General features: G+C 38.8%; 1 protein-coding gene across 1 annotated transcript in view; it reads left to right on the top strand.

The window, feature by feature from the left end:
- Positions 1–12,379, top strand: part of Slc36a2 (solute carrier family 36 member 2) — a 32,166-nt gene extending 19,787 nt beyond the window's left edge. The window contains exons 8-10 of the mRNA XM_026388326.2: positions 8,601–8,767; positions 10,737–10,906; positions 12,108–12,379. Of these exons, the coding sequence (XP_026244111.1) occupies positions 8,601–8,767; positions 10,737–10,906; positions 12,108–12,379 (609 nt within the window). The remainder of the gene's footprint in view (positions 1–8,600; positions 8,768–10,736; positions 10,907–12,107) is intronic.
- The last annotated feature ends 286 nt before the right edge of the window (positions 12,380–12,665 follow it).

Genomic DNA, 12,665 nt, shown 5'->3' with positions numbered 1-12,665 from the left:
GGCTATGGCTGCTCTCTGAACCATAATTCCCCAACTATAAAATGCTGATAACATTTGTTCAATAAGTATGTACTGAATGCCAATTATGTGCTAGTGTTTATTTCTATCAGAGTTGAAATTATCTAACTTCTACTCCTGTTTCCAATTTCACAGAAGGGGAACCCAAGAAATGGGAAAGGAACTAGGAAACAGCTTCGACTTAATCTCCAATATATCTGACACTCGCCCAGGGACCATTTCACATTATATCAATTGACATTTATCCCTTTCATTGATTGATGGGACAGAGAGAGGAGGAAGCCAGCTACTTAGCATGTTATGGCCTTATAAAAATTCATTTTTGCAGCAAGTGTGTCACGGGGGTGAGAGAGCTCAGGTTGGATTGTCTGCCCTCCATGTAATCCTTGGACATTTTCCTGAGCACCTACTGCAACTAGACTTAACCCAGAAGAAAATAGAAAGTTAAAGCAAGAACCCTACATGGCATTGCACTCAAATGTCTTTCATTTGCATGAGTTGCTGGCAAGTGTGCATAAAAGACAAAAAAAAGACTTAAGGGGAAAAATGCTAACTTCCTATTTAATACTCAACAGGCCCAATGCTATGAGTACAGGCAAGATTGGGTAGAAGCAAGTACCGGGACTTTGGAGGGCACCCCTGGTCTACAATCCATGTCTGAAGCACTTCCAAGTTGAATAATTTTGGACAAATTACTTTTTTTAAGCATTGTTTTTCTCTTTTTTTACAAAAGAATTATAAAAGTACCAACTTCCTAGAGTTGTGGTCTTCATAGTATTAAAAAATGGTATCCACCATTGACTAAGCCCTAATTATGGGCCATTATAGCATGTATGTAATTCTCCAAAAAATTCCAAAAGATAAGTTTTACTTGTTTGCCTATTTTCTTACAAAGGACTAAGGCACAAATCAGCTAAATGGTCCATAAAAGGTGTGTTTAGCACACAGCCCAAACGAAAAAGCAGGGGAAGGTGGAGATGGTCTCTAGCTACTGGGAGCCTGAAATGGAAATTAGGGGATGAGAAGCCCAAAGATAGAAGTGTCCTTCAAAACAGCAGTCTAGCCTCAACTTGGATTTTTGTAGAGATAGGAAAGAGGCATTCTGAGGATAAAAGATTGAGAATCTCGAGTATGAAGAAATGAACTTTTAAGATAACCAGGAAGCTCTTCAGCTGTCAGCAGCCCCTTGTGTACCTGGCATCTCAGTCTCCCCATCTATATAGTGAAAAGGGACAACCTATACCAGAATTAGGAGCCTTCAACTCAAATGTCTTTGGAAAGTACTGCCAGGGAAGAGGCCAGGTGTTCAGTCATGGAAGGTGAGAGGGAGACTGGTGAGTGGAAAAGCCTGCTGTGTCTAAAGGCATTCCTGTTCAATTTTTTAAGGCTGTGCTGCTGGTCATGAATTCCTTGTTTTTGCTTATCTTAGAAGGTTTTTATTTCTCCTTCGTTGCTGAAGGAGAAATAACCTTGTTGGGTATAGTGATCTTGGTTGGTAGTTATTTTCTTTCAGGACTGGGAATACATCATTCCATTTCCTCCCAGCCTACAAAGTTTCTGCTGAGAAATCTGCTATGAGTAAGGGAATGTCCTGGAATGTGACTTGGTGCTTTTCTCTATACATTCTAAAATGCCCGTCTTGTCTTTTGACAGTTTGACTGTTAATGTGATATGGTGAAAATATTTTCTGGTCATGTCTATTTTGGGGTCTATAAAAGCTTTCTATACATTAATGTCCATATCTTTCTCCATTTGGGGGAAGTTTTCCATTATTATTTCATTAAATAGATTTTCCACAGATTTAGATATTTATTCACTTAATGGTGTCTTAAAGTCTTTAATGTTCTCTTCACTTAAGGGGTTAGAGATAATAGTGTCTGAATAGGATATTTCCAAAGACCTGTATTTAGGTTCAGATATTTTATCTTCTGCTTGATCTACCCTGTTGTGAGGTTTTCAGTTGTATTTTTATTTGACTTATTGATTTCTTCATTTCCAATATTTTTTGGTGAATTTTTCATCATGTTTAGAATTTTCTTCCTAATTTTATTAACTATTTATCTATATTTTCTTTGATGTCACTGGTCTTTTCTAAAATAATTCTTGTAAATTCTCTATGAAACATTTAATCCACTTCAATTTTTTGGAATTTGTTATTTGAGAGTTATGTTCTTTTGGAGTTTCATGTTACCTTTTTTTTCCTCCATATATCTTATGCTGTACATTGATATTTGCACATCTGGTAGAACAGACAGATATCTCAACTACTTTTATAGTAGTCTTAATAAGCAGCTTTCTCCTAAACATGTGATGTGGAATGTTAATTTATTATGTAATGTTGGTCTTGAGTCTATCTTGGCACTGGACTGTAATCTCCCCGTGGCTTCTTTGGCTATGATTAGTGAGTTTGAGCACAGTACATACCATACTGGAGACAAATAGACTCACTGTCTCTGTAGGTAATGGATAAGTGGAGGCAATCTAGTAATTGAGGTTGGTGTGGTGAAGACAGAAGTCTGTGGGTGGTGCTCACCGTGGGAATGGTGGCCCCTATCCAGTGATAGAAGTCTCCTTAGGCATTGTTGATGCTAGCTCTGTAACCAGCAAGAGCCTCTGGCACTGGTGGCACCAGCAATGACAAAGGGTCTGAAGCACTTGTCCTCCTACCAGTCAATGTTGTGGGCACAGATGCTGCATGGGGAGAGGTTGTGGCAGGAACTGGAGCACCCCTCTGTGATGTTCATACTCAGTCCTGAGAGCAGAGCATGGTCAGCTTCATGACCACCAGAAATGCCTGACAAAAGACATGTTAGGAAGTCCTACATCCCAGAGTGGAAGAAAGAACATGTCACAAAAGCCTGTGCAGGAATAAGTCCCACTAGAAGAGCGGATGCACAGAAGAAAAATGGAAATGGATAAATGTTATCTATACAATAAACCATCAATCCATAAAGATGAACTGGAGAGGAAGGAAAGAACAAAGAATATCCAAAACAACTAGAATAAAATCAGCAAAAGGGCAGGAAAAAGTCCTTACCTGTACTTAATAACCTCAACTGTAAATGGGCTAAATTCTTCAACTAAAAGACACAGACTAACTGATTGGATTAAAAAACAAAAAACAAAACAGGACACAACAATAACTGCCTACAAGAAAATCTCTTCACAAGACACAGACTGAAAGTGAAAGGAAGGTCAATGATATTCCAAGAAAATGGAAGCCTAAAATAAGCAGCAATTATATCAAATGAAATGGAATTTAAAATAGACTTTCAGACAAAAACTATAAAAAGAGACAAAGAAAGTCATTATATAGTGATTGAGGAATCAATTCAACAATAAATAATATTTATAAATCTACATGTGCCAGGTTTATAAAACAAAGAGTATTAGACCTAAAGAGAGAGAGAGAGAGAGAGAGAGAGAGAGAGAGAGAGAGAGAGAGGCTTCAATAGAATAATAGTGGGGGATTTCAATGCCCCACTTTCACCAGTGAACAGATAATCCAGATTAAAAAAATCAACAAAGAAACAAAAGAGTTAAACTATGCTATAGATCAAATGGACTTTATGGACATTTACATAATGTTCCATCCAACCGCTACAGAATACACATGCTTATCATCTTTTCATCAGTACATAGAACTTCCTTTAGAATAACCCCTACATGAGGCCATAAGGCAATCATCACAAATTAAAAAAAAAATTGAAGTCATGTCTTTTATTTTTTTAAAATAATGTAGAATAAAACTAGAAGTTAACAACAAAAGGCATTTTAGAAATTATACAAATGCATGGAGACTGAACAACACACTTTGAGTGAATAGTGGGCCATTGGGGAAGTCAGAAGGAAGACTTAAATTTCTACAAACCAAATGAAAATGGTCACACAATATATTGAAACTTGTGGGATGCAGCAGTCCTAAGAGGGGAGTTCATAGTATGGAGTGCCTACATTTAAAATTGAAAGGTTTCAAATAAGCAACCTAATGCTTATCAGGGACTTGGGAATGGAAGAACAAACCAAACCCCAACTTAATCTAAATAACAGATCAGGACAGAAATAGAGACTAAAAAAAAGCACAAAATAATCAATGAAACAAAGAGTTGGTTTTTTTGAAAAGATAAACAGAATTGACAAACCTTGGGCTGGGGATGTTGCTCAAGCGGTAGCGCGCTCGCCTGGCATGCGTGCGGCCCGGGTTCGATCCTCAGCACCACATACCAACAAAAAGATGTTGTGTCCGCCGAGAACTAAAAAATAAATATTAAAAATTCTCTCTCTCTCTCTCTCTCCTCTCTCTCTCTCTCTCTCTTAAAAAAAAAAAGAATTGACAAACCTTTCATCTAGACTAACCAAGAAAAAGAGAGAAAATATAAATAAGAGATGAAAAAGGATGCATTACAATCAATACTTCAAAGGTACAAGGAATCATTAGGGATTATCATGAAAAACTATGTGCTAATATATTGAAAATTTAGAAAGAATAGACAGATTTCTAGACATATATAAACTATCCAAATTGAATCAAAGGGGCATACTAACCTGAATAAACTAATAACATACAATGAGATTGAAACAGTAATAAAATTTTCCAACAAAGAAAAGCCCAGGATTGGACAACTTGGCTGCTAAATTTTACCAAACTTTTAAAGAAAAAACTAACACCAATACTTCCCAAACTATTCTGTAGAATTTGAAAGGAGGGTACCTTTTCAAATTTATTCTGGAAGTCCAGCATAGGCCAGGTTACCAAAGTCAGACAAGAAAACACACACACACACACACACAAATAAACAAACAAAAAAACCTCTAGACCAATATCCCTGATGAATACAGATGCAAAACTCTCAATATGATACTAGCAGAATTCAGCAGCACATCAAAAAGATCATCCACTATGATAATGTTGGTTTCATCCTAGGGATGCAAGGATGGTTCAATATGCATCAACAAAAAGCAGAATAAAAATCATATGATCATCTAAATAGATGCAGAAAAATAATCAGATAAAATTTGACCACCCTTCACATAAAAAGCTATGAACAAATTATAGAAGAATATAAAGGATATGTATGACAACCCCACAGCCAGCATGACACTGAAGGGGGAAAGCTAAAGCATTTTCTCTAAGATCAGGAAGAAGACAAGGCTCTAACTGCTCTAACTGTCCACTCTAACTGCTCTTATTTAATATGGGACTAAGAGTTTTAGATAGAGAAATTAGGTGAGAAAAATGAATAAAAAAGTACAAATAAGAAGAGAGGAAGTCAGATTATCCCTGTTTACATTATTCTATAAATAAATTTAATATTTCCACCAAAAACCCATCAGAACTGATACACACATTCCATAAGATAGCAGGATACAAAATCAAGGCACAAAAATCAGTAGCATTTCTGTACACCAATAATGAATTTACTTAGGAACAAATCATGAAAGCCACCCCATTCTGAATAGCTACAAAAATAAAAAAATATCTAGGAATAAACTTAACTAAGGAAATGAAAGCCCTCTACAATGAAAATTATAAAATATGAATGAAAGAAAGTTGAAAAACCTCTCATGTTCATTGACTAGCATAATTAATATCAGTAAAATATCCATAATACCCAAAGTTATATACAGAGTCAATCCAATCTCTGTCCAAATACCAGTGGATTTATTTTTCATAGAACTAGAAATAAAACTTTATTGGCATAAAAATAGACACATCATCCAGTAGAACAGAATAGAAATCCCAGAAACAAACCTTTATATCTACAACCAAATAATTATCAACGAAGGCACTAAGAACATCCATTGGAAAAGGGACCATCTCTTCGATAAATAGTGCTGGAAAAAAACTGAATATCTGCATGGAGAAAATTGAAACATGACCCCTATCTCTCACCCTGTACAAGAATCAACTTAAAGTGGGTCAAATGGATAAGACCTGAAACTTCAAAACTTCTAGAAGACAACACAACAATGATTTTCCAAATAGGACTTCCAAAGCACATGAAACAAAAGCTAATACTGAAAAATAGGATTACAGCAAATTAAAAAGATTCTGCACCACAAAGGAAACAGAGCAAAGAGAGAACCTATAGAATGAGAGAAAATATTTGCTAGTTGTTTATCACATGGAGGATTAATATCCAGAATATATAAAGAACTCAAAATGTTTAACATCAAAAGAACAAGAAAGGGCTAGGAATATAGCTCAGTGGCAGAGCACTTGCCTAGCATGTGTGAGGCACTGAGTTCCATCCTTAGCTTCATATTAAAAAAACAAGTAAAATAAAGGTATTCTGTCCATCTATAACTACAAAAACATTTTTTAAAAAGTAAACCAATGCAAAAATGAGAAAATAATTTGAATAGATACTTCTCAAAAGAAATAATACAGAATAAATGTGTGAAATAGATGTGTGGCAAATAAATGTGTCAAAAAACATCTTTAACCATCAGGGAGATGCAAACCAAAATAATGAAGAGGTATTATCTCATCTCAGAATGGTTATAATAACAAATGCTGTGGGTTGGGGATAAAAGCAAACTTATATACACCCTTACTGAGAATGTAAATTAGTATTGCCACTATGGAAAACAGTATGAAGTTTCTTAAAAAATTAAAAAAAATAGATCTACCATATGACCCAGCTATCCCACTTTTGGGTACACACCCAAAGAAAATGAAATCAGCATACCAAGAAGACACCTGTACAACCTGTGTTTCACTGTGCACTATTCATAGTAGCTAAAATAGTGGAATCAACCTAGGTGCCCTTCAGCAAATGAATGGATAAAGAAAACACACACACACACACACACACACACACACACACACACACACACAATGAAGAATTTTTCAACCATAAAGAAGAATGAAATCCTGTCATTTGCAGCAAAATGGGTGGAACCGGAGGTAATTATGTTAAATGAAATAAGCCAGGCAGAGAAAGACAAGTACTCTATGTTCTCATATATGTACATTAAAAAAATAGTCAACCTGAAAATATAAGAGTGATTACTAGAGATTGGAAGGGGAGGGGTGGGAAAAGGGAGGTTTGGGTTTGACCAGTGCACATTCTAGGTATGTGTGGAAATATCACACTGAACTCCATCAATACATACAATAAATACATGTTATCAAAACTAAATAAAGGACTAAGCTGTCTAAATAAGATGCACCTGCCTGCCAGATCTAGCTGTCGCAGGTTGCTGAGATCCTTTATCTGGATAACCTGAGGGGTCCTTCCAGTTCATAGTGGTCCCCATTATCTTGTGACTTAGGCCTCTCTCTTTTTTCTTTTTCCCCCTCTTTGCCCACCCTCGCTATTCCTTTTCCTCTACTCCCTCTTTCTCCTCCCCTCCCCCTCCTCTATATTTCACCTTTCCCTTTAATTGTGGTTAAATATTCCTAAATAACAAAACTTACCATCTTAACCACCTTTAGGTGTACAGTTCAGTGGTAGTAACTACAATCACATTGTTAGGTAACCATGACCACCATCCATCTCCAGAAATCTGTCATCTTGTAAAACTGAAACTTAGAACTCACAAAATAATAACTCCCATTCCTTCCTCCTTCCAGCCCCTGGAAAACCCCATTCTATTTTCTCTATGTTACTGACGACTACAGGTACCTCATAACATGCAACCACATGGTATCTCATTTTGTGGTTTGTTTCACTTAGCCTAATGTCTTCAAAGTTCATCCATGTTGTGGCATGTGTCAGAATTTCCTACATTTTGGCCAGGCATGGTGGCACACCCCTGTAATCCCAGTGGCTCTGGAGGCTGAGGCAAGAGGATCACCAGTTCAAAGCCAGCCTCAGCAACTTAGCGGAGGCCCCAAGAAATTCAGAGAGACTCTGTCTCTAAATAAAATATATGAAAGGACCGGAGATGTGGCTCAGTGTTTGAGCGCCCCTAGGTTCAATTCCCAGTACCATAAAAGGAAGAAAAAAAGAATTTCCTATATTTTAAAGGCTGAGTAATATTTCATTGCATGGATCTAGAACATTTTGTTTATACATTTTTTCTCTTGATGTACAATTAGGTTGTTTCTGTCCTTTGCCTATAATGAATAATACTGCCATGAACAAGAGTACAGATATCTCTTGAACTCCCTGCTTCCAAATTCTTTGTTTTTTAAGTCAGATATTTTTTTTATCCCATTTTGCAATTAAGGAAAATGAGGTACAGAGGCTGAGTGGTTTGGTTAAGTTCTCATGAGTCAGCAACCGAGAATTTAAGCTGAATTTAAGCATCCCCTAAATATGGGATGCAATGCAGTAAAGTCTTATTGCGTATCACTCTGATGCTAAAATTCAAAACTAGACAGTTACTTCCATAGTAAGATATAACTTAAATCCAGTCTCTTGTCTTTTACTACCCAAGGGTTCTTGGGCAGATTATCTCATCTATCTTAGCCTCTGTTTCCTGAGCTGTAAAATAGTGCTGATGACTTATCCTTTAATGTGCTGCTTCTAAATTCTTTTGGATATAAACCCAAAAGTGGCATGGCGCTCACTTCTTTATGTTCATGTTTTTTTCCCTTCCTCCTTCCTCTTTACACTGTGATATTTTTGTAGGTCCTGCCTCTGGAAAACAAGATGAAGGATGCCAGCCGCTTCCCAGCCATCCTGTCTTTGGGATTGTCCATCGTCACCGCCCTGTACACGAGCATTGGAACTCTGGGATACCTGCGTTTTGGGGATGACATCAAGGCCAGCATAACCCTTAACCTGCCCAATTGCTGGTACCTTCATAGGCGGCGGGGATTGAGGGATGGATGGGAGCGTGTAGATCTCTTCCACTTCCCTTCTACAGCTAGAACACACCAAAGTCTGGAGAAACTCCCTCATGGAGAAGTGGAGTTGTTACTGGAAACTTGGGCTCAGTGTTCCTTCTTCAACAAGAGCTTCCCACATTGTTAGGCCTTGTATTTCAGTGTGAAGGAGGACATGCTTTAAGAAGAGAGAATGGAAGTGAGAGTCTTGGGTCACCTAAGGGAGGAGTACTGGAGGAAGGTGAGAGGCAGAGAACAGTCAGGAGGTGGCAACTCCTCCAACGATATTCACTAGGATGTGGAGCCAAGTCTTGCTTGCCTCAGCCAATGGTACACATCACAAGTCAGGGTGGCTAGGATAAGAAAAAGTGCAGAACAAGAACCAACTTGGGGGGACCATTGTAATCTGTAAAAATTTTCTGTCTAAATGTGCCCCAATTCATGGAGTTAGATGCTGTGGACTTCAATAGTGCCATGTTTAAATAGCCACATGAAGCCACATTTTGTAGCATTTTGTCCCCAAAAGGATGATGACATTAATAATAGGTGTCTTTTTTTTTAAAGCAGATAGTTAATTTGCTTAAACTGGAGCTCCTTTTCCCAAGGGGATAAATGTTACTCATCAACCTGTTACTGTGTGCTAATTGATGCCAGTCTAGATACATGGGGTTGTAAACAAGTGTGGACAATGATCTTGGAGCTTCAATAGCTTATGATGGATCCAGTGGCAATGGTAGGCAGTATACTTTTGCAGACTATTCCATACACCAGGAAAGGAAGATTTCCAGAGCAGCAGACAGGCCTGGGGACTTCTGAGGAAAGAAGGCACACCAGAATGAGACAGCCGGGAAAGCAGTTGTCCAATGAGACCACACTGGTGCTCCTGGGGCCAAGTCCCAGTAGGACTTCCTATTTGCTAGTCCTCATGGATGATTAACTTAACTTCTCTCAATGTTCTCATCGATAAGGCAGATTGCCATGGGGATTAATACACATTGGATGGTGTATCTAAAAGCATCCGGCTCATGGTACCTGCTTAAAAGAAAGGAATTTCAAAATATCAGTGGGGTTTGAACCACTGAAAATGGAGTAAACAGGGTGTTCTTGGGAGCAGGAGTAGTGTAAGAAACACAGAAACGTGGAAGTTAGCCTTTTTAAGGAGTGGCCTAAACACACACACTTGCACACACACACACACACACACACACACACACACTTCTTAAACACGTTCGATGTATCTACAACATTAGTGGATTAAAGGGAAGTACTCAAATTTCCACAGGTCAAACAAAACTTTGATGGAACTCAACCTTTCCTGAGGCCTCTTTCTGCCCCTAGCTCAAAGTCTGCAGATGACCTAATTTTTCCTTCAATTGACCTCCCCACCCACCCCTAGGCTTTGTAGAACTCCACTTGTAAACTGTATCTTCCCCCAAGTATTTGGCATTCTGTAGTTCCCTCAACCAACCAGAAGTATTTGTTGAGGACCTGTTATGTTCCAAGAACTTTGAGGGATCCAGAGAATTCCTGAGGGCTGACAGAACACAAACCACGAGAGTCTAAAGACCAGAACTTTTTGGTCTTAGCCACATATGGATTTTCTCCCTGGGAAAGGTATCTGGCCTGAGCCTCTCTTTCCTAAAATCTGAAACTGAGCATCAAGTGGTTTGTAAAGGTACTGTTCATATAAACATACTCAAGTTTCTTTACATTTCATCTAGAGATGACCCTTCCACCTGAATCCATTATGCTTCACTCTAGTTTTACTGCAGGATCTGGTGTAATTTCCTCTGGATTCTTAGAAGGTTCCTCTCCATCATTTTCAGATAGGGCAACAGGAGCTCAAGGGATTGTCCCAAGATCAGAGGCTAGTATTTGTAGGAGCCCAGGGGTCCAAGTGAAGTGGCCGTGGAGAGCATGACTCTGGCTTGTCTTGCAGGCTCTACCAGTCGGTCAAGCTCCTCTACATCATTGGAATCCTATGCACCTACGCCTTGCAGTTCTATGTCCCTGCAGAAATCATCATCCCCTTTACCGTCTCCCGAATGTCAAAGCGCTGGTCACTGCTTGTGGACCTGTCCATGCGCTTTGCCCTGGTCTGCCTGACATGTGAGTAGAAAACAGAGCACAATGTTCCTGTCAACCTTTGCTTGAAATTTATCAGGAAACAGTCAAATGTTAGAGCATAGTCATGAAAACCAGCACTTATTAATCTGTTACTGTATTTCTGGGGCTGTACTTAAGCTTTACCTGTATTAACTCCTTGAAGCCTCAAGAACAACCCCACTAACAAGCCAAAGGAAAAATGACAGCAGCTTATCAGATAATCAGAAGATATTGATTGAACACTGTGTGCCAGGCACTGTGCTAAGTAAGCATCTTCTAGTTCATATTTCATGATATTTTATTCAGTCCCCATGAGAACTCTCATAAAATAGGACTGTGCTAAGCCCCACTTTACAAAAGAGGAAACTGGGGGCAGCAGGTAATCAATAATTATACAGTAAATGTCAGAAGCGGGATCTGAACCCAAGTCATCTAAGCCCAGAGCCAGCACCCTTCACCTCCAAGGCAGACATTGAAACTGGGCAGCCATTGGGGTCCAATCTGACCACAGTTTTGACCTGCCTAAGGATGCATAAATTTGGGCTAACATTAAAAATGTGCACTTCCGTGGCCTATGGATTATTTTAAGCTAAAAACATTTGTACAAACAGAAGCTGCAGAAAATAGCATTATCTCAACTTCTTTTGCTGACTTCAAGGGGACAACCTGAAAAATACAACTTTCATAAGTCTCTCTCTAGGAGTTTTATACCAGAGACTAACCATTGTCACTGGAATAGATAAAACTGCTTAAAAAAAAAATCTTCTCAGGTACTGTCAAACTTTCCAGTTCTTATTAAATGGTTACCTAAATCCATGTCTTTGGCTGGTCTGAAAGCTAATGCATATGAAGTTTCTGGGGTCATAAATAAGCTGTTTTTTTTTCTCTTGCTGATCTCTTTGTCATCAGTTAAATTTGCAGACCACCTACCACTGAATCTAAGTTAGTAGAGAAAACATTTTTTTTCTTCCAACAATATGAGTGCATATATTTGAAAAACTGGGAGGAGACATATGAAATTTTTTAATGTATAGCCTCTAATGAGTGTTATTAGAGGTGCTAGAAGACTTTCAAATTTTACCTTTTATAATTTACTTTCTGTGAAACATCTGGTTTGTTTGTTTAGAAGAGAATTTTAAGAATAAACTCTAAAAGCTTGGCTAAGCCTGAGATTCTCCATCTCTATCCCTATCATCTCCCATAGGCATCTTGGCCGTCCTTGTCCCCCGCCTGGACCTGGTCCTCTCCCTGGTGGGCTCCGTGAGCAGCAGTGCCCTGGCCCTCATCATCCCCCCGTTGCTGGAGATCACCACCTACTACTCAGAGGGCATGAACCCCCTCACCATCGCCAAGGACGCCCTCATCAGCATCCTGGGCTTTGTGGGCTTTGTGGCGGGGACTTACCAGGCCCTTGATGAACTGATCAAGCCCGAAGACTCTCTCCCCTTTTCCAACTCCACTATTTTTATTCTGTGAGATTGTCGCTGCTCCTCACTCACCAGCACGTGCCTCATAATGATATGGTTCTTTTTTATATGGACAATCTTTGTGTTGCTGTTTTGCCTTTTTTCTGGGCAAAGTCACAGTAAAGCAAGCAAGAACTCAGCAGCTATGAGATCTAAACGGTAATTTAAAAAAATTATTGTTTTTGTTGTTTATTCCTCCCCCTTCCTCCTCTAGCTTTCCACTATGTTTAGAACTCTCCCATGGAAGGTTCTGGATTCTACCAGAATTTTTTGATGAGGTTCCCACCTTGAATGGA

The sequence above is a fragment of the Urocitellus parryii genome, chromosome 1, assembly GCF_045843805.1.
Source record: "Urocitellus parryii isolate mUroPar1 chromosome 1, mUroPar1.hap1, whole genome shotgun sequence".
Classification (NCBI taxonomy): domain Eukaryota; kingdom Metazoa; phylum Chordata; class Mammalia; order Rodentia; family Sciuridae; genus Urocitellus; species Urocitellus parryii.
This window is presented reverse-complemented; position numbering and strand designations above follow the sequence as displayed.